The 24,889-nt window shown below is 40.6% G+C and overlaps 1 protein-coding gene across 1 annotated transcript in view; it reads right to left on the bottom strand.

Annotated features, from left to right (window-relative positions):
- LOC131194992 (protocadherin-16-like) overlaps positions 1 to 24,648 on the bottom strand; it is a 120,836-nt gene extending 96,188 nt beyond the window's left edge. The window contains exons 1-2 of the mRNA XM_058176619.1: positions 22,018 to 24,648; positions 3,762 to 6,194 (exon numbers count right to left, since the gene is read on the bottom strand). Coding sequence (XP_058032602.1) covers positions 3,762 to 6,194; positions 22,018 to 24,441 — 4,857 coding nt within the window. The 5' untranslated portion in view covers positions 24,442 to 24,648. The remainder of the gene's footprint in view (positions 1 to 3,761; positions 6,195 to 22,017) is intronic.
- Between the last annotated feature and the right edge of the window lie 241 nt (positions 24,649 to 24,889).

The raw sequence follows: 24,889 nt of genomic DNA, 5'->3' as shown, positions 1-24,889 counted from the left end.
TTCTAGAGGTTTTTACCTCTCTTGTCTGTCTGATGTTTTGTTTTGGATTTTTAAAATATTTTTGTAACAAATATGATGTAAATGGAAAAGAAGAACAGGAATGAACAATTGACTGTTATGTTAGACCATCTTGGAAGAGGGATGGAGACTGTATTCTTATATTTCATATCTAAAAATTCAGAAATTTTCAAAGTATCTTTGAAGCTAAGACAACAACCTATATCACATTCAAATATCCAGAGGTATAGCTTTAATAAATTAAAGCAGAGGTTTAATTTAATAAATCTAGCAAAGGTTTACGGGCTATCACCTTAATATGTAATGTTGTATACCTTTCATGGCTTAGAGCTGACTTAATCAGCTGTATGGAGGTCGGTTTTTTTAATATAATAATAAGCTGACTGTGTGATGAACCATAATAATAACAATTGCAAGGGGCAATTTTCCTTGGAACAGCTTACATTGTGCAATGAAATTGTTAACACCATTGAACAACATGTGCCAATCCCAGCTCCTTGGGAGGGACACAATAGGTGAATAAAAATGCCAAATCCAGTCTGATCGTCTAGCTGATTGTGCAACCAATCATGATAATAGTATCAAGAAAGAAATCTTTCAAGGAGATGCACTACCATGTTTGTTATTGCACTGATTCTCCTGTCAACTATAATGAAAAAGTCAGGCCATAGTTATCAAACATCCAAAATATCTGCCAGACTATCCCATCTCCTTTAAATGGATGATATGAAGCTGTATGGAAAAGCACTATTTGAAATAGAATCAGTGTTCAATTTTGTCAAGACGTTGCAATGGAATTTGGGCTCAGCCAATGTTCCACCCTCAGGACCAACAGAGGAAAAATGGTGAAAACCATTTAATTCCATAGGGAAATAAGATGCCCTATGGAAACTGAATCAAAAGTCTGGAGGAAGACGATCAGTACAAATACCCGGGCATCCTTCAAGCTGAGCATCTTTCAAGCACACCAAAGTTAAGAAGATCAGAAATGAATACATCAAGAAAGTGAAAAAGATTTTAAAGTCCAAATTCAGTGGAGGAAATACCATCAAGGCAATTAACACCTGGCCAATTCCAATAATTAGATTCACAACACTTGGAATAGTGGATTTGACTCAAGCAGAACTTCCTAACCTTGGCTAGGAAGACCAGAAAAATAATGACAATGAATTAAGCCAGAATTAAGAAGACAGCAACAGACAGCCAATACCATTTCTGCAAAGAAGCTGAAGAAACAGTGGACCACCTAGTTAGCTGCTGTAAGAATGTCACACAGATTGATTACACATAACGGCATGACAAAGTAGCAACAACGGTGCATTGGAAGAGCTGCAGGAATACCGTTTGCCTGCAAGCAAGAACTGGTGGGATCATAAAATGGAGAAAATAATAGAAAATGAAGAAGCGAAAATGCCCAGAGACTTTAGAATTCAAACTGTGCCTGCCACATAACATCCGAGACTTAATAATTGTTGTTAAGAAAGACCAAAAACAATAAAAACACCTTGATAGTGTATGTGGCAATACCCGAAGACAGTAGAATACAAAAGAAAGAACTGAAGAAGATAACAAAATACAAAAGCCTGCAAATAGAAATAGAACTGTGGCAAAAGAAAGCAAAGGTAGTACCAATGCGCCTTGGTTGCAATCCCAAAATATCTAGGATCTATGGTATCTAGGAACTATAAAAACTTTATTCAGTCTATTACACCATTATAGTTTTACATAGGCAATTCTGCCTTGGACTTTCAGATAAACCTAGAGCTGTGATATCAAGCAGGTACTAAATAAATGGAACCTTCCCCCCCAAAAGATAGAGATGTTTCTGAAAAATGTATGGCTAATGCAACTTTGCAATTCATTGTTTGCCCATCCCTACTTCCAAATACAGCTACTATTCTGTTTGTGTCAGCAAATATTAAACAAATCGAAAATTTATCCTCAATTATGGGCAGGAATTGAATCTGGGTCCTTTATTTATTTTTAAAAAACAGATAAATGCTCTCTGACACTGAACTGCTCTCTGACACTGAACTGCTCTGGTCCTTCTCAAAATTGATACTAACCATGTACACTTACAAACTGCCTGCTATTTTCCCCAAATCCAGGCTGGCAGTGTGGAAGCTGGATTAAATGTCCTTGGGAGTAGAGTGTAGACACATAAGAGTGATGAAAAGTTGTACCTTCCAAGATGGCATGCACTGTTCCAAAGGACTAGGTTCACCTATAACGGGTTTCACCCTAGGGCTTCATAGTTTCTCAAACTGGATTGCAACTCAGGGAAATTTAAAGGAATGTAGAGGGCAACCTTGTCTTGACAAAATAATAGTAATCAGGAATAAAAAATTATTATAGTAGGAGAAAAATGCTCTTGTAGGGAACTGTAATAGAAACCTTAACTCCAGATTTTCAATGTTGCCCCTTTTAGGAGGATTTTTGGAACACTTTGCTCTATGCTATAATTTATAACATTCCTGTGACTCAGATTAAATTTATATTGGTTACTTTGCAAGTAAAATACCCCTAGATTGGCATAAGAAGCTGAAATATTTTGTCTGACTGCCAGTCAGGCTTGGTACAAATCTTTAAGATTCACATAATTTACCATTTGGAAACAACTATTATGGATTAGGTGATGGTCTGCTTTACTAGGCCATACTAGGACAATGATTTGTTTCCTGAAATACATGAATCAGAAATTAACTTAGGTACAATTATGTCTGGCTAATGCATAAAGTATAAATCAATGTATAGAGAATCCTCAAGATATGACGGCAGTTGGGACTGGAATTTCTGCCACTAAACAATGCATTCATAAATCATGTGATTATATCACTTAGCAATAGCAAGTGAAAATGACAGGTCACCTCTTGCAACTTCCTGCCAGCTTCCAACAACCAAAATCAGTGGGGAGACTGAGAGATGTCTCAGCCGTTAAGAAGCTGGCCAGCAGGCAGGTAAACAGCTACTGCTGGGTGGGAGACGGAGTGAAGAAGTGCACAGGTGGCTAGAAAGGCATGCCAGGGCTTGGGGTTCCTACTGCTATGTGAGGGAGGGTGCACCTCTAGCTGGAGAAACTCGGTACAATTGCAGCGAGGTTCAAAGGGGCTATATAATTGGCAAGGAAGGCCCAGTGTGAGCACAACAGGGCTTGGAGTGGATGTTGCTGGGTAGAGCAGGATGCACAAGAGTACAAATGGCCAGGATGCGTGAGCACAGTGAGGCAAGGGGAGAGGGTGCAAGAGTGTGTGAATGATTGGCAAGGTGCAACGTGACTACAGAGAGGCTGGAGGAATGCATGCGACTGGGTAAGATATATCTGATCAGTTTGCAACCCTTCCTGCCAGGTTCCCCATTGAAACTACTTGTGGGAAACCGTACTGAAGGTTGCAAATTGTGGCCACATGATCATGGGATGCAGGGCCATCCTATGTGTGAGCTGGCTGCCAAGTGCCCAGATCACAATCAAGTGACCATGGAGGTCCTGGGACAGGTGGAACTTCTAGGATTGGTTGTAACTACCACTCAGCACATTATAATATCAAATGTTTGCTAAAGCAGTAGCTGTTAGCCAAGGATTACCTATAAAAGAATTGTGATCTATGTTCACAACTAAAATTAAAGTAAAATTACATGTTTCTTTAATAAATAACCAGCATGTAGTTCAAGAATAATAGATAGAGCAAAAGTAATAGAGGGAGAATGAATAGGAAGAGGCTAAATTAACTGCATGTTTTCCTCACCTCTTTCTTTGCGCCATTAACTGCAACCTGCTCAGAAGTATCTTGGATGCCAGCAGAAATACTATTGTTCCCTGGGACGTTAACATCTCCCACTGAAAAGACCGGAAAGAGGGGCCTGAGAAATCGGAACTCGCTACTTAAGGATCCACCAGTCAAACAAACATCATAACGGTAAGTCCTGGAAAGCGACCCATTCTGTGAATCAGAACAGTTCTCTGGAGTATCAGCACTGGCAGGTGGGAAGTGAGGATGAGTAGCAGGAAATTGGCTTTGGGGATCCTTCTTGAACACTTTGACCACAATAAACACAACAATACAGACCAGGAACACAAAGGAGACTGCAGCCAAGCAGATCACCAAATACTTGGTCAAGGTTTTATCTTCTTCCGGTTCTTGCACACTGACATCCACCCTCCTCAGGAAGGGATCCGAAAAGCCATCCACAAGAAGAACATTAAGCAATGCCGTGCTGGTCTGTGGAGGAAGACCATTGTCTCTGACCAGTATCACCAGCCTCTGCTTGTTTGTGTCTCGCTCATTCAGGGCTCTCCTGGTTTTCACTTCCCCATTCTGTGCTCCTATGCTGAAAAGGGCTGGGTCCGTGGCCTTCAGCAATTCATAGGAAAGCCAGGAGTTTTGGCCAGAATCTGCATCCACTGCAACCACCTTGGTGACCAGATAGCCAGCCTCGGCTGACTTGGGAAGCAGCTCATTGCATGGGGATGTGTTGTTCTGGAGGGGATACAGGAAGAAGGGAGCGTTGTCGTTCTCATCTATGATGTGGATTCGGACAATCACTTCTGAGCTCAAGGAGGGAGAACCTCCATCAGATGCCCTCACAGTAACTCTGAAGCCTCTTATCTGCTCATAGTCCAGGGATCGGAGGGCATACATATTTCCAGTTTCAGAGTTGATTGAGATGTAAGAGGTCACCAGGCCATCACCCTTCCCAGGCAGAACTAAGTAATTCACTTTAGCATTCAGCATTGTGTCTAGATCCAGAGCATGGACTGAGCCGATGAGCAAGCCTGGAATATTATTCTCCCTGATCTGCATGTCATATGAAGACTTTTCAAAAAGGGGAGGGTTATCATTGACATCGGAGATCTGAACATTAATCAGTCTTGTTGAAGTGAGCCTAGGAGATCCGCAGTCAATGGCAGTGATGGTGATGTTGTATTCAGTGACCGTCTCTCTGTCTAGGGGACTTTGGAGCAGAAGCTGATAAAAGTTGTTTGTGGTGGCTTTCAACACAAAAGGGAGATTCATCTGCATGGAGCAGACCGTTTTGCTGTTGTCTCCAGAGTCTTGGTCTCTCACACTGAAGAGGGCCACCATTGTGTCTGGGGGAGAGTCTTCCTTTAAAGCGTTGGTCAGAGATATGATGGACACTTCTGGGGGGTTGTCATTCTCATCTTCAACCTCTATCAGTACGCTGCAGTGCCCTGAAAGACCCCCTCCATCTGTTGCTCTGATGCTCATGCTATAGCTTTTCTCTTTTTCATAATCAATCTGTCCCCAAACAGTTATTACACCAGTAATTTCATTTAAATAAAACATACGGTTTATTCTTTCAGGCACTTGATGGAATGAGTAGAGTATCTGTGCATTTGAACCCAAATCCAGATCTGTAGCTTCCACCTTAATCACAAGAGTGCCCTTAGGAAGATTCTCTTTTATTCTTGCCTTATATTCAGACTTACTAAACAGAGGAAAATTATCATTACTATCCAGAACATTAATATTAATTTGAACTGTGCCAGTTTTCTTGGGAACTCCTCCATCAATAGCCATTAGAAACAATTCAAGGTGTGGCATCCTCTCCCTATCTAATGTTTTCTTCAAAACAAGGTATATATTGTCTTTTCTATCTTCATTCTTTTGTACTTCAAGTTGAAAATGCTCATTGGGACTAAGAGTATAATTTTGAACGCCATTTTCTCCCAAGTCATCATCCTGAGCTAATTCTAAGGGAAATATCATATTTATAGGAATATTTTCAGTAATGTCCACCTTAACTTCATTTTTCCAAAATTTGGGTGCATTGTCATTCACGTCTTCTATCTTGATTTCAATATTAAAGATATCTAAGGGGTTTTCCAAGACAAGCTGAGAAAGAAGTAGACAAGGATCATTCTGGCCACATAAAGCTTCTCTATCTATTTTATCATTAATCAACAGATCCCCAGTATGAATATCAAGGAGGAAGTATTCCTGAGTGTCCTCAGCAACTAAATGTGCTTTGCGTGTGGAGAGCTCCCCTGTTTTCAGTTTCAATTCCTTGAGCACATTAGCCACCAGAAACCCCTTTTTCTTTTCTTCAGGGACAGAAAAGCGAATTGAAGCACATATTACTCTAAGGAAAGAGAAAGAGAGAAGGACATACAGACCTTGCCTTTTCCAAAAGCAATTCTCCATGATTCCAGTCTCTTCCTTGTAAGCTCAAATTCTGCCCCAAAATCCAGTCTTTCTTTCTTTCCTTTATGATTTAATTGCTCAAATCATATTTAATTGTTCAATCTTTCGCCATCTTACAATCTGCAAACGTTTCTCTTCCAAAGAGTCAAATTCCTTTTGTTCAATTTTGTATTACTGTCTGCCCTGATTCTGAGCAAACAGAACAGAACTAAATTCTTTGTTAATATCGCCACCATGTGGCAAAAATTCTATTTGCATGGTTTAGATTCAGTAATCACATTGAATCCATTTTTATCTATCCACTAGCTAGCCTACCAAGCAGATTATCTCATTAACTGTTTAATTATATAGAAAAAGAAACAGAGTGACAATCTGCACAAAAAATTTCAAAGCTATTGATACAGGCTGTAATCCAGTCCTTTCACAGTTGAGTTCTGAATGACTGTGGGCATATCCAGTGACCCATTAGGTGGCTTCTGTTGTGTGCCCATGGATATCAAGTTTAAACCTGTGTAAGGAAATCATTTCTGCTTTGAGGCACTTTGGCAACATCTTTCAAGGCATTCAGTTTGGATAACAGACAACAACATCCTTCCACAATTTTTTTGCTGCTGCATCTTGTCCCATTTGGAGGGAGGTGGGCTTTGAATCAGTTTTTTGCTCCTGTCAACTGCCCAGACTAGTCCTTACAGTTTTCTTGAAAACTTTTTTGGAATAGGTTTGCCTTTGCCTCCTTCCTAGGCATCAGAGAGAGAGAGAGAGATTGGCCCAAGATCACCTTTCCATGTTACTGTCTCAGAGGAAAAATGTTTCTTGCAAACAGATTTAAAACAAAAAATCCATTTTTGCTAGTCCTTTTGCAGTATAAAAACTTATACATTTTACTTTACCATCATGGTTAATATGCCTTAGAAATTTGCCTCGTATGATACAGGTTTGTACCTATGGAAATGTGGGAGGCTGGATGGCGAAAGAGGAGGGGGGGGAGAGGTTCTACTCTTTCTTCATTTCTCTAGGAAGCAGGGTTCAGAAATAGCCCCTTGACTACTGAGCAGGGGTGAAATCTAAAAATTTTCCCTACCGGTTCTGTGGGCATGGCTTAATTGGTGGGTGTGGCTTGGTGGTCAGATGACTGGGTGGGCATGGCCAATAACAATAAATAATAAAAATAATAAACAAAGTATCAAAAACAATAAGAGGTATCAAAAACCAACGTTCACACTTTACACACACACAACACAACTGACTCACACACAATGTAAAAGCAGCTGTACTTCACACTTCACACAGCCACAAAAAGCTCAAAAACCAACTTTCACACTTTACACACACACACACACACACACACACACACACACACACAAAATGCAACATACAGCTTTCTGAGATTTTGTGTGTTTGTGTAGTTAGAGTGAAACACTACACACCAAATCTCAGAAAGCTGCATAAATATTTAATTTTATTATTTTATTTTATTTTATTTTATATTATTTTATTTTATTGTGGACTTCAAATCCCAGAGTTCCTCAGCCAGCAAAGCAGGAAGTCAAAGCAAGCTTTTTTTTTTCTTCAGTAGCTGAAGAAAGTATGCAGTTGCAGCCAGAAAGGAGCAGTAATTATAGATAAGTGAGGAGGGGGAATTGGCTGGGCATGGGTGGGGGCTCTTGTAGGTGGGGGCTGTTAAAAAGTGAGTTTAAAAGCCTGTGAGGATCAGAAACTCCTCTGGGATCGCCAGAGGAGGCTTTTAAATCCTGGGGTTTTTTTCTTGTTTTTTTTTCCCTTCGGCTGAAGAGGGTTTTTTAAAAAAATTCCTCCTAAAATGTTAAGAAAGAGAAGAGAATTTGCTTTTTTAATGGATGAGTTTAGGAAACATCATATATATTTTAGATGGGAAGTTCCAATAGGTTTGTCAGTGAATTTTAGAGGCAGAAAGTATTTTCTTAGTTCAGTTATGAAAGCAAGACACTTCTATATTAATGTTTTAAAGAGTGGGAATCCTTTGTTGTTAGATGCTAAGTTAACTGGTTTGGAAATGATGGAAAATAGAATAGGAGAGGGGAGGAATGTTTAAGATGTGAATATGATGATTATGGTTAATTTCTGGAATTGATTTGTTTACGATATAAATTATAGGATTTTGTTATTTGCTATTTGTATGGTATAAACCTATGGGATTATATTATTTAATTGTGAAGGATGGAAAGTAAAATTTATGAATTTAGATAATGTTGTGGATGTAATGATTTTAACTGTTTACTGTTATATTGTGGATGTAACTTAAATGATTATTTGTTTTAATTGACACGTTTATAGACAGTAAAAGTTATGAAGTTAAGTTGGAAATATTGTATTTGAGAGACTTTATTCGTAATGATATTTGATTGATGGAGTAGTATTGGAAGATCGAACATTAAATGTTATGACAATTGAAGAAATATATAAGTGATGAGAATTTGAGTTCGAGAAGCTGGATTGTAATTTAAGAAATGGACTTACGAAATTTGAAGAAATATACAAGTGGGGGAAAAAAATTGAATTTGAGGATTAATTTTAAAAATGGATTGGAAGAAGAAGTAATATGTGAAGTTGGTACTGTTTCTTTTCTTTTTTCTTTTTTCTTTTTTCTTTTTTCTTATTCTTTCTTATCTCTTTATTTTTATTGTGAGGGGATTTAAAGTTTTAAAGTTTTGAGGGTGGGAATTTATGTATATTTTGTATACTTTAGCTTGTGATTGTAGGTCATAATACCCGGCATTTGCTCTGGGAAGTCCGGGGGGGAGGGGCAGGGGGGGAAGGGGGGGAAGGGGGGGGGAAATGATACATGGATTGGTTATTAATGTACAGTAATGTTTGAAGATATGAAATTAAAATTTAAAATGATATTGGGGCTGCCCGACTGCCATTTCAGAAAGAAAGGAGAGAGGAGAAGGAGGAAGAAAGTAGGTAGGAAAGAGTTGAGAAGGAGGAGGGGAATAAGAAGGTTAGATAGGGTGGAAGAAGGGAGGAGTGGAGAAGGAGGAGAGGAAGTAGTAAAGTGAAGGAGATGAAGGATGGGAAAGTAGTAGAGGGTAGAGGGAGGTTGTGAAGAAGAGAAGTGGCAGTCGGGCACGCCTGAATCAGTAATAAATAAAAATTAATGATTAATGATGGAAAAAAAAGACTTTTAAAGGGTTTTGATTTTTGCTCAGCCCCGCGATCATCAGAGGGGTGTTTTTTTTACTTTTAAAGGCATGTTTCGGCTGAAGAAAAACTTTTAAAAGTAAAAAAAATAACCCTCTGCTGATGGTGCGGCTCAGCAGAGGCAGGGGGGGTGGGGCCAGGGATTTTTGCTACCGGTCCTCCAAACCAGCAGCTGCCATCGCTACCTAATCGGGCGAGCCTGTGCGAACCAGGAGCATTTCACCCCTGCTACTGAGGTTAGCCTATAAGGAAGTAAAATACTGTGGCCACAATGGTCAAGATTCCGCAGTAGGAGGAAGATTACTATCAGATTACTGCCATCCTTCGCTGACACCTATGCTTCACCAGATGCTAATCTGTCATTAGCCATGGAGGGATGGAGCTGTAGGGAGATGGGGGAAACTGAAAGCAGTCTTCATGCCATCCTGAGACATCACAAGGCTGCGGACTAGGGAATGGAAAGCAACACCTAGCTATCTACCCAACCATTGTAAGGGCAGTTGTAAAGCATCTTCTCTGAATATGACTGGACAATGGGGAAGTAAGAGGGGGGTGGACCAGAGAAGGGAAAGTTAACTAGGGAATCTTGATGTGCAAACTCTTAGTTCTGGCTTTGCTTACTATAACCACTTGGCTTTTAGTAAAAGTAACCTTTTCGCTATCAATTGAGTCAAGAGTGTTTCTTTCCCAAGGGATGAAGCTGGGCCAAGTCTGACAATTACTTTCAAACTACACTAGGAAAATGTGTCTGGTAGTCATGTTTATGATTATCTCTTTGAAATTAATTGCTGATACTGAATATACCGGTCATACTTGAAAACTAACTGAAAGCAGAGTTGGAAGGGACCTTGGAGGTCTTCTAGTCCAACATACCACTCAAGCAGGTGGCCCTATAACATTTCAGACAGATGGTTGTCTAACCTCTTCCTAAAATCCTCCTGTGATGGAGCACCCACAGCTTCTGAAGGAAACCTGTTCCAATGATTAATTGTTCTCAGAGTTAGAAAGTTTCTCCTAAGTTCTAGGTTGCTTCTCTTCTCGATTAGTTTCCATTCATTGTTTCTTGTCTTGCCTTCTAGTGCTTTGGAAAATGGGTTGACCCCCCTCTTCTTTTTGGCAACACTGAAATACTGGAATACTGCTATCGTGTCCCCACTAGTCCTTTTTCTCACTAGACTAGACATACCCACTCCTGCAACCATTCTTCATATGGTTTAGACTCCAGGCCCTTAATCATCTTAGTTGATATTCTCTGCACTCTTTCTAGCATCTCAAAATCTTTTTTATATTGTGGCAACAAAAACTGGATGCAAAACTGTGGCCTTACCAAGGCATTATAAAGCAGGGGTCTCCAACCTTGGCAGCTTTAAAACTTGTGGACTTCAACTTCCAGAATTCTTTGCTGGCTGAGGAATTCTGGGAGTTGAAGTCCAAAAGTCTTAAAGTTGCCAAGGTTGAAGACCCCTGTTATAAATTGATACTAACATTGATGATATAATCCATCAGGTCCTGGTGAATTGAACTTTCTAGCACGATCACATGTTCTCTTACCATTTTCTTGCCTACTTTAATTTGTATTACTTGTCTGTCCTTTATGGTTCTGTTTTTGGTAGGCTGGGCTATTTTTTCCTTTTGCGTGAAGACAGATGCAGAGAAAGAATTAAGCAGCTCTACTTTTTCTCTGCAGCCCATCATTTCCTTGCCATCTTCTTCCATTAGTGGACAGATTGTTTCCTTGACATTTTTCTTGCTTTTCACATGTTGAAAGAAACTTTTTTAAATTATATTTGACATTTGTTCCAAGTCTTACTTCATTCTCAGACTTCAGCTTTGTAGATTCGAGGTATATGCTGCTCTTCTGTCTTAGTTTCTTGTCTCTCTTTCCAGTTTTATACTGATAATAGGCAATAAATATCCCTGTACATTGGCAACCTATCCCTACATCTTTCCATTTTGCAGAAAGTGCAATTTTTCACTGACAACCTCTGCATTATTCAAACCTTCAGCTGTTACATATGCCTTCTTTAGCAATTTACTGGGTTTTATTTTAGTGGCTACTCTTGTTTTCCTCTTTGCATCAATTTATTTTTCTTGTTTCATCACATAGTTCCCCAAATCTTGACCGACTTAAGCATTTAATCACTTGTACCACCCTCCATCAATCAGAGTTGAGCCTTGATCATGTGAGCCTGTTCCCATTGGCTGGATACAATATTTAAACTCCATGACTTCCGCTTGGCTCCACCTTTCTCGCTGGGTGCTAATTTATGGCACTCCGCGCTGGATATTGTAAAAGCCGGTGTAAATAGCTTTCGAACAGCTGTTCCCAACTTAATTTTCCCTCTCTGGTTGAGAGAGCAGGGGAACGAGCAGGGGGGAGAGAGGTAGATTCCCTTAGGGGCTTTGTTTTTGTTATGCAAAGTCCTGGAAGGTGAGTCCCTTCGAATCCCTCCTATCTCCATTATCCACCGCGTCTCTTGCAACAGCAGGAAAAGAGGAAGGTGTCCAAGTTCTGCTAACAATTGATTTCTTTTTGTGGATTTATAAGCAGGCAGAAGAAGCATAAGTGAATAATTATTGGTTTGCAAGTATTGTTGATTTCCTGACTTCCTCCTCTTTTTAAAGAGAGAAAAATTATTCTTTTTTTTCCTTCTCTTAAAATGGCGTTTTAGACTAACTGCAAATAGCTTGCTGTGAAATCGAAACTGAATGGAGACATCATCTTATTGTGTTGGATTCTGGTTTGTTGGATCATATTACGTTGTTTAAGTATTTCATAAGGGGATTTTCAGCAAGAACTTTGTTATGAAGGTTCTTTCAGAAGAATGGATTCGTAACCCAAAGTGCCCCGCTAGCCTTGACTCATGCCAGGTTTGCATGATTTTAAGTCTCCGGCTGGCTGGAACATACAGTTTCCCTCCCACCCAGGGCAAGCCTGTATGGAGCAGGAGTCTGATCATGAAGCACAACCAATGACCAGAAGCCAGACTGCAGCTGCAACATTAGCCATTTCAAACCCCTCCAATCCATACATGCAGCAGACTGACACCCACTATGAAGATGTAGCACGACCACAAAGCCAAACAAAAGCTATGCAGCTCACCAGCTCAAATCCCCCTGCAACACAGACTAAACTGAGCACAACCAAGTCCCCACCCAAACAGGACACACACCCGTCCAATCAGAGCACAAAAAAAACCCCATCCAATCAGAGCACTGCCAAGCTACCACCCAATCAGTTCAAACCCCCACTAGCAGTTAAAAAGGAAGAAACAGCTGCAATCACACATTGCTCCCAGAAGCACGAAGCTGAAGCCTGAAGATGACGAATGAGACTTCGTCGAAACGTCGCCAAGACACTTCCAATTTTACGTGGGAGAAAACCCGAATGACCAAAGACCTACATACAAACACCCGCGAAAACCTCAGAAAATATATATATATATATATATATATATATATATATATATATATATATATATATATATATATATATATATTTATATATATATATTTGCAGATTGTTCGTCTGTTACGTAGCATCCTGTGTGGGTGTGGCCCTGGTCTTTTGTTCCTGAGCTTTGGTGTTGCGGCCTCTGAAATTCTGTGATGTGATGTCTTGAGCAGATGGATGTGATGCAGCATCCCGGGCCCTAGTTTGGCTCCAAGTCCGAGGTCCTGTCATGTGTTCCTGGTGTGTGTCAGCCTGCTTTGTGTGGGGATTGGAGGGGGGCACAGCAGCCAGTCATGTCAGCATGGTCTGGCTTCTGGATGGTGGTTGTGTTTCATCTGTGGGATGGGTTTGGGTTTGAATCTGGTGAGGATGATTGAGGGTGGTGTTGTGTGTTGTCCTGGGTCCGGGGTCAATTTTCATGGCTGGGACTTTTTTGTTGACCAAGGCTGGTTTCCAGATGTCTGGTAGGCGGGAGGTGTCATCCCATTTGTTCATATTGTGGGGGTGTTTCTCTTTTTCAATGGCTTCCATAATTATCCTCTTGTTATAGTGTTCCGTTTTGGAGATTAATTTGGTTCCTTCAAAATCAATTTTGTGTCCTGTGGTTTTAAGGTGCTGGAAAAGAAAGGAGGTTTTTTCTTCTTTTCTGACTGCGTTTTTGTGTTCTGCGATGTGTGTATTTATTCTCCTATTAGTTTGTCCAATGTATGTGGCTAGGCAGATTTTGCATGATATTTCATAGACTCCTTGGTTTTCTAGATGGATCTTGTCTTTGGGGTTTCTTAAGATGTTGGCTATTTTTTGATCTGTGCAGAAGACTGTCTTGATGTTATGTTTGTGAAGAATTTTGCTGATTTTATCTGTGGTGCCTTTGATGTACGGGAGGAGGGCGATGCTGTTGTCTTGTTCTGTGTCTTGGTTTTTGGGCGGTGTCTCCCTTTGGATTAGGTTGGTAATTGTGTTTCTTTGGAATCCGTTGGAGATTAATACGTTTGTGAGAGTGTGTAATTCAGTTTTCAGGTGGTCTTTAGAATAGAATAGAATAGAATAGAATTTTATTGACCAAGTGTGATTGGACACACAAGGAATTTGTATTGGTGCATATGCTCTCAGTGTACATAAAAGAAAAGATACGTTCATCAAGGTACAACATTTACAACACAATTGATGATCAATATATCAATATAAATCATAAGGATTGCCAGCAACAAGTTATAGTCATACAGTCATAAGTGGAAAGAGATTGGTGATGGGAACTATGAAACGATTAATAGTAGTGCAGATTCAGTAAATAGTCTGACAGTGTTGAGGGAATTATTTGTTTAGCAGAGTGATGGCCTTTGGGAAAAAACTGTTCTTGTGTCTAGTTGTTCTGGTGTGCAGTGCTCTATAGCGTCGTTTTGAGGGTAGGAGTTGAAACAGTTTATGTCCAGGATGCGAGGGATCTGCAAATATTTTCACGGCCCTCTTCTTGATTCGTGCAGTATACAGGTCCTCAATGGAAGGCAAGTTGGTAGCAATTATTTTTTCTGCAGTTTTAATTATCCTCTGAAGTCTGTGTTTTTCTTGTTGGGTTGCAGAACCGAACCAGACAGTTATAGAGGTGCAAATGACAGACTCAATAATTCCTCTGTAGAATTGGATCAGCAGCTCCTTAGTCTTTGTCGGCTAATGGAGATGAGAGTCTTGGCTATGGAGTTGATCTGTGCAGAGTAGTGATGTGACTGTGCGTTTAAGTTGCTGTGCCCCCCTCCGATCCCCACACAAAGCAGGCTGACACACACCAGGAACACATGACAGGACCTCGGACTTTGAGCCAAACCAGGGCCCGGGATGCTGCATCACATCCATCTGCTCAAGACATCACATCACAGAACTTCAGAGGCCACAACACTAAAACTCAGGAACAAAAGACCAGGACCACACCACACAGGATGCTACGAAATAGCTGACCAATCTGCAAACACCCACTCCATCTACCAATCAAGATGCAACCACACAGCCAACCAACCCGCTCACAGCAACACTCCTCACCTCCCCACCAGTATTTATAGAGAGACGGCAGCTCTGACCACTCTTTGCTTGAGAAGCATGAAGCCAAAGACACCAGCCTGAAGATGATGAGTGAGACCTTGTCGAAACGTCGCAACCTTACACGGGAAAAGACCCGAAAATGCCAAAACGGCTTTCTCGAATCTTGACTTAATCTGAAAATACAGCCACCAAGATAAGTCCACCCCTTGACTCTGTAATTGTTGTCTGGATTTAAATTCACCTGTTTCATTTAAGATATCTTTGTAGAATATGAATTTTCCAAATTAATAAGGTTTGGATATATTAATGCCTCCATTGTGGAGAGCCAGACTGGTATTTCCCTATAATGTTGTAAATTGATTTTTTCCCATGTATTGAGCAACGCGTTCTTCACATAATGCCTCTGGAAATATTTATGTGCCATGCTTCTGCCATACCAGGGGAAAGCATGCCAATCTAATTGTAAATCATGCCCTTCTAGTAGCAATAGCCTTCTGCTCTCTGGATGTTTGCTCTGCCAGGGTCTCTCTGAGGGGGATTAGAGGGTGTGGTGGCTACCCCGTCCGTTGTTCTGGCAGTGTCAGCAGAGGTCCCCATTGCAGGGGACTCCCCCTCCCATCTGCAGTTTCTCCTTGCTCTCCTTCACCTCTGTCCATTCGGGCCATGGCGTCTTGGGTTTTCAGATTCTGGAAAGTTTCCATCATGATTTGCTTCATGAGCTGATCAGCGCAGTTTGATTCTTCCTCCAGGTCATCATCACCATACAGGATTTCCATCTCCAACCATGCTGCTGACTGACTCAGTGAGGGTCCTTTGGTCCTTCCTCCCTAGTCCTCCTTCTTTCCCATTCTGACAGACCCTCTCAGCTTCATGGGGTCCTCCAGGATAGCTGCTTCTTCTGTCCATTCGCTGGAGGCTGTGTCAGATTGAGCTTTGGTGGAGGTCTCTCCCCAGCACTCAACTTCTTCATGCTCACTGCCCTGGTTTGATATCTTGTGCATGGTCCCCATGGTAGGGCAGGTGCCTCTCTGGGTTGACCACTTTGCAGATCCTGTCTAATGTAAGGTCTTGCCTCAGCAGTCACCTGAAGAAAGCAGAACTCTTGAAATAGGCAGCATTTCAAAAGGAACTTTTATTGGGAGAAAGTGATAGCAAAGATACAGTAATAGGCAGGATCTGAAGTTTCCATGCTAAAACATTAGGTTAAAAGTTACTCATTCAAATGCCTCCCCACTGCTCAGTTTCATGCAAGCCAATCACCAGGTGTTGAGTTGCTGTGAGCACTTTAGACTGGGAAGGTGATAAGTTGTTCTCCGGTGCTGCACTCTTCCCTTCTTTGGAACTGAGACAAAACAGATGTCTCCCCAAGCCCATCCCTCCTTCCTCCCTAGGCCAGGAAGATACACCAGTGAAGAAAGACCTAAGGAGGTGACAGGTCATAAAAATACCAGTGTCCTCTCCTTCCACCAGAATGGCAGTGTCCCCATAGGGATCTATGGGGACTTGACAGTTCCAGTATTAGGATCCACACACTTGTTTTGTGAATTTGGTTCGTGGAACCAAACCTACCAAAAACAGAACCATAAAAGACAGACTAGGAATTCAAAGCAAAATAAGCAAGAATATGGTAAGAGAACACCAGTCCACTGGAAAAGAGCCAACACGGTTCCCGTCTTCAGAAAAAAAAAAAAAAAAAAAAGTGTGGGGGGGACATTTAGCAAACTACAAACCAATCAGTTTGATATCAATACCTGAGAAGATCCTGGAAAAGATAATCAAGCAATAGATCTGCAAACACATATTAGAAAGCAAAATTATAATCAGAAGCCAACATGGATTCATCAAAAACTGATCATGCCAAAGAAATCTTATTTCATTCTTTGACAAACTCATTAAATTAGTGGACTGGTGAATGTAGACACAGTATATTTGGATTTTAGTAAAACATTTAATAAAATAGACCACAACCTATTTTTGGGGAAGCTAGAACAATGTGAGATAGAAAAAACAAATGTACAGGTACATAATAGGTGAAATCTGGCTCAATAGCAGTAACTGTAAGAAAGATCTTGGAATCCTCATGGACAATGATTTAAATATGAGCTAGCAATATGGTGCAGCCACCAAAACAGCTAATGCAATCCTAGGCTACATTAAGAGAGGGATAGAACTAAGATCATGTGAAGTTTAGTACTGCTTTATTATGCCTCTTATCTAACAAAATGAAATTCAGTGTAGAGAAAAATAAAGTATAACACTTAACAAGAAAAACAAAATGTACATATATAGATTGGGTGAAACCAGCAGTAACTGTGAGAGGGATCTTGGAGTCTTAGTGGACAACCAATGAAATATGAACCAAAAGTGTGTGGCGGCAGCCAAAAAAGCCAATGCAATCCTAGGCTGCATTAACAGAGGGATTCAATCAAGATCACATGAGGTACTAATACCACTCTATAAAGTCTTAGTAAGAGCACACCTAGAATATTGCATCCAATATTGGTCACTACACTATAAAAAGATGTTGAGACTCTAGAAAGAGTGCAGAGCGTTAGAGGACTGGAGACTAAAACATATGAAAAACAGTTACAAGAACTGGGCATGGCTAGCCTAGTGAAGAGAAGGATAAGGAGAGACATGATAGCAGTGTTCCAATATTTGAGGGCTGTTATTTATTTTTTATTTATTTATTTATTTATTTGTCACGACAGTATATACAAGCATAAGCATGAAATAACTATACGATATATAAGCAGTTATATAAGTTTTTGCAGTGCAGAAGTTGTAAATTACAGGATAATTTTTTTCTTAAACCAAATGGTTTATTAGAGAGTAGGTTGTTTGTTTCTAGGTGGTGGGTAATGGATTGGTTGATGATTGATTCCATTACTTTGCAGGTGATGCAGCATAAAGAGATTGGTCTGTAATTTTCAACTAGGCTGGGGTCTCCTTTTTTGAAGACAGGGATGACTGTGGCTAGTGACCAAAGTTTGGGAAGGGAGGGACAGAGAGGAGGGAGTCAACCTGTTTTCCAAAGCACCTGAAGGCCAGACAAGGAATAATGGATGGAAACTGATCAAGGAGAGATTCAACCTAGAAATAAGGAGAAATTTTCTGACAGTGAGAACAATCAACCAATGGAAAACCTTGCCTTCAGAAGTTGTGGGAGCTTCATCACTGGAAACTTTCAAGAAGACTGGACTACCATCTGTCAGAAATGGGTTGGGGTCTGTTGCTTGGGCAGTGGGTTGGACTAGATGAACTACAAGGTGCCTTCCAACTCTGTTATTCTGTTCTGTTCTGACCACACTTGGAATACTGCATCTAATTTTGGTCACCACCACAATATAAATATATATATTGAGACTCTGGACAAAGTGTAGAAAAGAGCAACAAAGATGATTTGGCGGCTGGAGGCTAAAACAGGTGAAGAACGGTTGCCCGAATTGAGTATATCTAATCTAGTGAAAAGGACAAGGGGAGACAAGGTAGCAGTGTCCCAATATTTAAGGGGCTGCCACAAAGAAGAGGGGGTCAACCCATTTTCCAAAGCATCAGAAGGCAAGACAAGAAGAAATGGTTGGAAACTAATCAAGGAGAGAAGCCTACTAGCAGAACTAAGGAGAAATTTCCTGCAGTGAGAATAAACCAGTGGAGCTTCAGAAAATTGTGGGTGCCTCATCATGGAGGCTTTTAAAAAGAGATTGGTTGGAATTTCGTCTGAAATAATATACAGTCTCCTGCTTGTGCAGAGGGTTAGACTAGAACACGGGCATCAAACTCGCAGGGTCACATTGCCATCATGTGACATTTTGTAATGTTTTTCCCCTTCACGGAGCTGGGTTGGGCGTGGCCTGCCTGTGATGCATTCAGCCCATGGACCACCAGTTTGACACCTCTGGACAAGGTCCCTTGCATCTCTGTTATTCTGTTACAAAAGATGTCTAATTTTTTTCTTGAAACCTGCAGTGATGGGGCACTTACAACTTTGGGAGGCAAGCTGCTCCATTTGATTGTTTTCACTGTCATGAAATTTCTCTAGTTCCAGGCTGGATCTCTCTGTTTGGGCAGGGGGTTGGGCTAGATGACCCACCTACAAGGTCCCTTCCAACTCAGTTATTCTGTTACTATCATTGATCAGATATATTTTTGTATGGATGTTTCAGATGCTATTGGTATATTATGATTTATCAATTGTTGTTCATGTCTTATTATTTATGATTGTATTTTATGATTGATGATCTATGAGTGATCACTTTGTTGTTTGCATGTACTCTTGGGAGCTTATGTCCTGGAGACAAATTCACATTTGGCCAATAAAGAATTCTAGTTCTGTTCTGTTCTGTTCTGTTCTGTTCTTTTGTTTGCTATTATACCTTCCTACTTTGGGTCTGCATGTGTGTGTAAGGGAGAAAGAGAGAGCGAGAGAGGGGGGAGGGAGGGAAGGAGAGAAAGAGACTTGGATCAGTTTTTGGCTTCTGTCAACTGCCTAGGCAAATCTCTGCACTTTTCTTATGACTGTTTTCATAAGTAACTTGCCATTGCCTCCTTCCTAGGTATCAGAGAGAGAGAGAGAGACTGGCCCAAGATCACCTTTCTACCTTATTGTCTCAGAAAAGCAATGGTTTGCTACATTCCTTTCCGGGTGTATGACCACATCTTCTATTCCTTTCCATCTTTCCAAGTAGTCTATGGGTAGAAGGAGGAGGAGAAAGACTATTTTTCCTACTGCACTTCAGTCCTAGTCAGTGACAGATGTTTCTGTCAGGGCGCAAAGAGAAAATATCTGCTGCAAACTCCGTGTAGACATCAAGAAGGGCATCTAGCCAGCAAACACTCATTCACTCCCCCAACTCCACCCGCAACTCCACCCGGAATCAAGGGATTACAAGAACATCATTGTAACAACATTATTAGCCACCTGTTTTACCACAAGGTAATACTTGATGGGTTACAATCAGAGAAAATAAAAATAGAAAAATATTAAAATAAAATAATTAAAGTAAAAATATTAAAAACATAAAGAAATAAAGAAATTGTGGTGCATCATCACTGAAAGTTTTTAAGAAGAAACTGGATAGTCACTTGTCTAAATGGTGTATGGTCTCCTGCTTGAGGAGAGGGTTGGACTGGAAGACTTCCAAGGTACCTTCCAGCTCTATTCTGATTGATTCATTTTGGGGAGAAACCTCCTGCAGTCTGTATGTCAAGAGTTTGTTCAGTTCTGACTCTCTGCCTACCCAAAATTTTCATTTTGACTGAAGAAGTTACTTGGATGAGAAACAAAATGTCTCAGTTTTAATAAACTTTGGTCCAGTTGCCATGATTTAACTTTTTAGATAAATTGGTTGATTTTCGCTGACCACCTCTGCATTATGCAAACCTGTAGCTATTTCATACCCCTTCTTTAGCAATTTTAGTGGTGTTCCTTTCAGATATTTATTTCCTTCTTTCCTTCAATTCGTTTCTCATGTTTCTGGAAGTCTTTAATATATAGTTCCCCAAATCCTGACACGCTTAAGCAATTAATCACTTTTTTTAAATTTACATTTATATCCCGCCCTTCTCCGAAGACTCAGGGCGGCTTACATTGTGTAAGGCAATAGTCTCATCCTATTTGTATATTTATATACAAAGTCAACTTATTGCCCCCCCAACAATCTGGGTCCTCATTTTACCTACCTATAAGGATGGAAGGCTGAGTCAACCTTGGGCCTGGTGGGACTCGAGCCTGCAGTAATTGCAAGCAGCTGTGTTTAATAACAGGCTGTCTTACAGCCTGAGCCATACTGCGGCCCTTGTATCACTCTCCACCAATCAGATCAAGCCTTGATCTTGAACTGCATTATAAACCCTTCAGTTTCTAATCAGTATATGCAAATTTCATTTAAATAGGTTTCACTCAGTCCACATTCTTTCTCTCAAATGCCCATTCAACCCCCTGCAAAATTTTATTTATTATTTATAAAATTTATTGGAGCAGTGTGGTGGCCTAGAGGTGAAGATGTTTGCCTCCAATTGGGAAGGTTGAGATTTCAGTTCTAGTCAGTGACAAATGCTTCTTTATCAGGTCACAAAGAGAAAATATCTGCTGCAAACTCCATGCAGGCATCAAGAAGGGCATCTAGCCAGCAAACACTCATTCAGTCACCCCAACTCCACCCCCAACTCCACCCGGAATCAAAGGATTACAAGAAAGAAAAACATTATTAGCCACCCGTTTTACCACAAGGTAATACTTGTGGGTTACAATCAGAGAAAATAAAAAACAGAAAATATTAAAATAAAATAATTAAAGTAAAAATATTAAAAACATAAATAAATTAATACCCACAACCCACCATGATCTAATTACAGATGGGGAGGGTGGGGGCAAGATGTGGGGGAGATGGAATCTATTGTTAATCGATCAACCACCTCCACTGTGATACTCCCCCATTGGGCCCCCAAGCTAACTGGCAGAGTCAGTTCTTCAGGCCCTTGAGAAAGGATAGGAGGGTTGGGGTGAGTTCACACCAGGGGGCAAGATGTTCCGGAGGACAGATGGAGGAGCAGAAAAGGCCCTTCTCCTGGACCCCACTAGCTAGAACAATCGGGCCGACAGGGCCTGCAGCATGACAGGGCCACCTCTACTGGCACGGGTGGGATGAACCAATCCCAGTTGGGTGAGACGGTCCCTCAAATAGCCTGGACCCATGCCATGAAGGGCTTTAAAGGTGATTACCAATACCTAGAATTGAACCTGGAAGCAGACAGGCAGCCAATGCAGATTGCAGAGCAGTGGTATGACGTGGGCCATCCGTCAGGCCCCAAGAATTGCCCATGCTACCGCTCGCTGCACCAGCTGCAACTTCCAAATTTTAAAAACCTTGTAAATTGTTTCCTTCTGGGAGAATTCTATGATTTTCCTTTAAGGCAGTGTGAATTTTATAGCTTCTCACCTACCAAATTACATTTGGTACAATTACAACACAGGATAAATACCCATATGGAAACTAAAATACATGTAAAACTAATACAAATTTCTCAGTACATTACCCTAAATGAACTAGTTTTCTACAAATTCACAGCAACGTACATTAATAGACAATATTTTATTTTTAGAAATTAATAATTTCTGGTTACTCAAACCATGTAGATCTATAACGTAATTACAATGATTATTCTTACCTGGGATATATGCTCTCTTTCCTCCAATTGATTAGGAAGATCATGGCAATCATTACGAATCTGTGGATTCAGCAGAGTTTTTTGATGCTCCATAGTAAAAACAGGAAAGAAAGGCCTAAGGAATTTAAACTCACTGCTCAGAGACCCATCAGCTAAGCACACTTCATAGCTGTAGGCCTGGGAAGATGTCCCAGTATTAGGATCCACACACTTGTCTTGCAAATTGGGTCCCACAGGGAAATTCGATGCAGAATGAGAACTTCCTAAGAACTTCCTTCGCTTCTGAAACTTGGTTGCAATAAACACCATAACAGAAAGCAGAAAAATGGATGAGATGGCAGCCAAACAGATAATCAAATACAGTGTTAGAGTATGATCTCCCTCCTGCGGGACTTCACCTTTAGGATTATCCATAATTTTCATGTAAGGATCAGAGAAGCCATCCACTAGAAGAATTCTTAGGGTCGCTGAGGCAGACTGAGGAGGATGCCCATTATCCCTCACTGCCACAATAAGAGTGTGTTTGAAACTGTCTCGGATGTTCACTAGCCTCATGGTTTTCACCTCCCCATTCTGAGTCCCAACAGTGAAGAGACTCGGATCTGTGGCCTTCAGCAACTGATAGGAAAGCCAAGAATTCTGCCCTGAATCTCTGTCCACTGCCACCACTTTGGTGACGAGATAGCCTGTCTCTGCTCCCCTGGGAACCAGATCATTTGATGGAGAAGTGCTGTTCTGAAGGGGGCAGAGGATGAAGGGGGCATTGTCATTTTCATCCGTGATAAGAACTCGGACCATTGTTTCTGAGCTCTGGGGAGGTGAGCCCTTGTCTACAGCCCTCACCATCACCTGGAAATCCTGTATATCCTCATAATCTATAGATCGAATGGCATACAAGTTCCCAGTTTCAGAGTTGATGGAGATGTAAGATGATGCAGACTCTTCCCTGATCTTTCCAAACAAAAGAGAGTAGGTTACTTTTGCGTTCTGTTCTGTGTCCACATCCGCAGCATGGACTGATCCAATGAGCAGTCCTGGAATGTTGTTTTCTCGTAAGTGCAAATCGTAGAAACCTCTTTCAAAAATTGGAGGGTTATCATTGACGTCTGAAAGTTGAATGCTAATAACTGTCTTTGAAGTGAGACTGGGAGAACCTTGGTCGGTGGCTATGATGGTGATGTTATAATGTGACATTTGTTCTCTGTCCAATGGCTGTTGAGTCACAAGCTGGTAATAATTGTTCTCAGTCAGTTTTAGTATAAAAGGCAGGTTTTTCTCAGTGTTGCAGGTAGTTCTGCCATTGTCTCCGGAGTCTTGATCTCTGATGCCAAAAAGTGCCACCAGTGTTTCCGGGGAAGAATTTTCTGGTAAAGGATTAGTGATGGATGATACAATTATTTCTGGAGCATTGTCATTCTCATCTTCAATGTCAACAAGAACTTTACAGTAAGCGGACAATCCCCCTCCATCTGTGGCTTTGATGCTGAGTTGATATTTACTGTTTATTTCATAATCAATTTTCCCTACAAGCGTAATTTCCCCAGTATGATTGTTTAACCTGAATGATCGGAGTACATCTGCTGGTGCTTGGCTAAAAGTGTAACTGATGTGAGCGTTGGATCCAATGTCTTTGTCAGTGGCTTCAACTTTAGCAACCAATGAACCTGGATGACTATTTTCCATTAGCTGCACTTTATACACTGTTTGTTCAAATTGGGGCACGTTATCATTGTTATCCAGAATATCAATAATTATCTGTGCTGTGCCAGTTCTCCTTGGGATCCCTCCATCCACAGCTTCCAGAGTGAGGATAAACTGAGGGATCACCTCGCGGTCTAATGGTTTTGCCAAAAGCAGTTCTGCATATTTGCTGCCATCATTTTGACTTTGTACGTCCAGCTTAAAATATTCACTTGTGCTAAGTATGTAGTTCCAAATAGCGTTTTTTCCTTTGTCTAAATCGTGGGCTGCCTCCAAGGGGAAACGTGCATTTATGGGAGTCTGCTCAGGTATTTCAAAAAGGAATTGATTCTGAGAGAATATAGGGGAATTATCATTGACATCTTCTACCTGAACTTCAATTTTGAAGAATTGAAGAGGATTTTCCAGCAAAATTTCAGAGAAAAGAGTGCAAGGATCACTCAAATCACACAAAGCTTCTCGGTCAATTTTATCCCTCAATATTATATTCCCAGAATGAGGATCCAGCTGGAAATCCTGCCTGGAACTCTTAGAAATCAACTGTGCTCTGCGAGCAGAGAGCTCCTTAACACCCACTTTCAAATCTTTTAGCACATTTGCTACTATTGATCCAGCTTTCTTCTCCTCAGGCATTGAATAGAGGAATGGTTCACACAACATACCAGAGCTACATAGAGAAATAAAGAACAAGACCACTTGCCTGCTAGGACGAGAGACTTCCATTTTTCCAGCCTTTTTCAGGGAAGGTCATACATTCAATAAGAATCTTTGTAAAGCAACTCCTATAATTTCCTTTATAGTTGTGATCAGAATCCAATGGGAGTTATTTTTTAATATTAATACTGGAGTATTTTCTTCGGAAATTTCTCAAGATTTAATTGAAAGCTGTTGCCTTTTGTTCTGAGATTCCTTTGTCTAATGACTAGATCTTTCTGAAGTAAATGAATCTCTCTTTTTACTGTTTGGTGCAATAGCACCACCTTGTGCGTAAAGTAAAATGTAGCATTGAATTTATGAAACTCCTCTGAAAAGGCCATTTATTTAAAGTGTGTGCATCTTTTCAAAAGAACAAAATGTTATACAATCTTGGTGTTTTTTGTCATATCAAAATAATATATTAATAACTTTCAATCCAGAGAAAAAGGATTCCTCCCAAAATGTAAGAGCTATA

The sequence above is a fragment of the Ahaetulla prasina genome, chromosome 3 (assembly GCF_028640845.1).
Source record: "Ahaetulla prasina isolate Xishuangbanna chromosome 3, ASM2864084v1, whole genome shotgun sequence".
Taxonomy (NCBI): Eukaryota; Metazoa; Chordata; class Lepidosauria; order Squamata; family Colubridae; genus Ahaetulla; species Ahaetulla prasina.
Note: the sequence above shows the minus strand (reverse complement) of the source record. Positions and strands in the feature narration are given on the sequence as shown.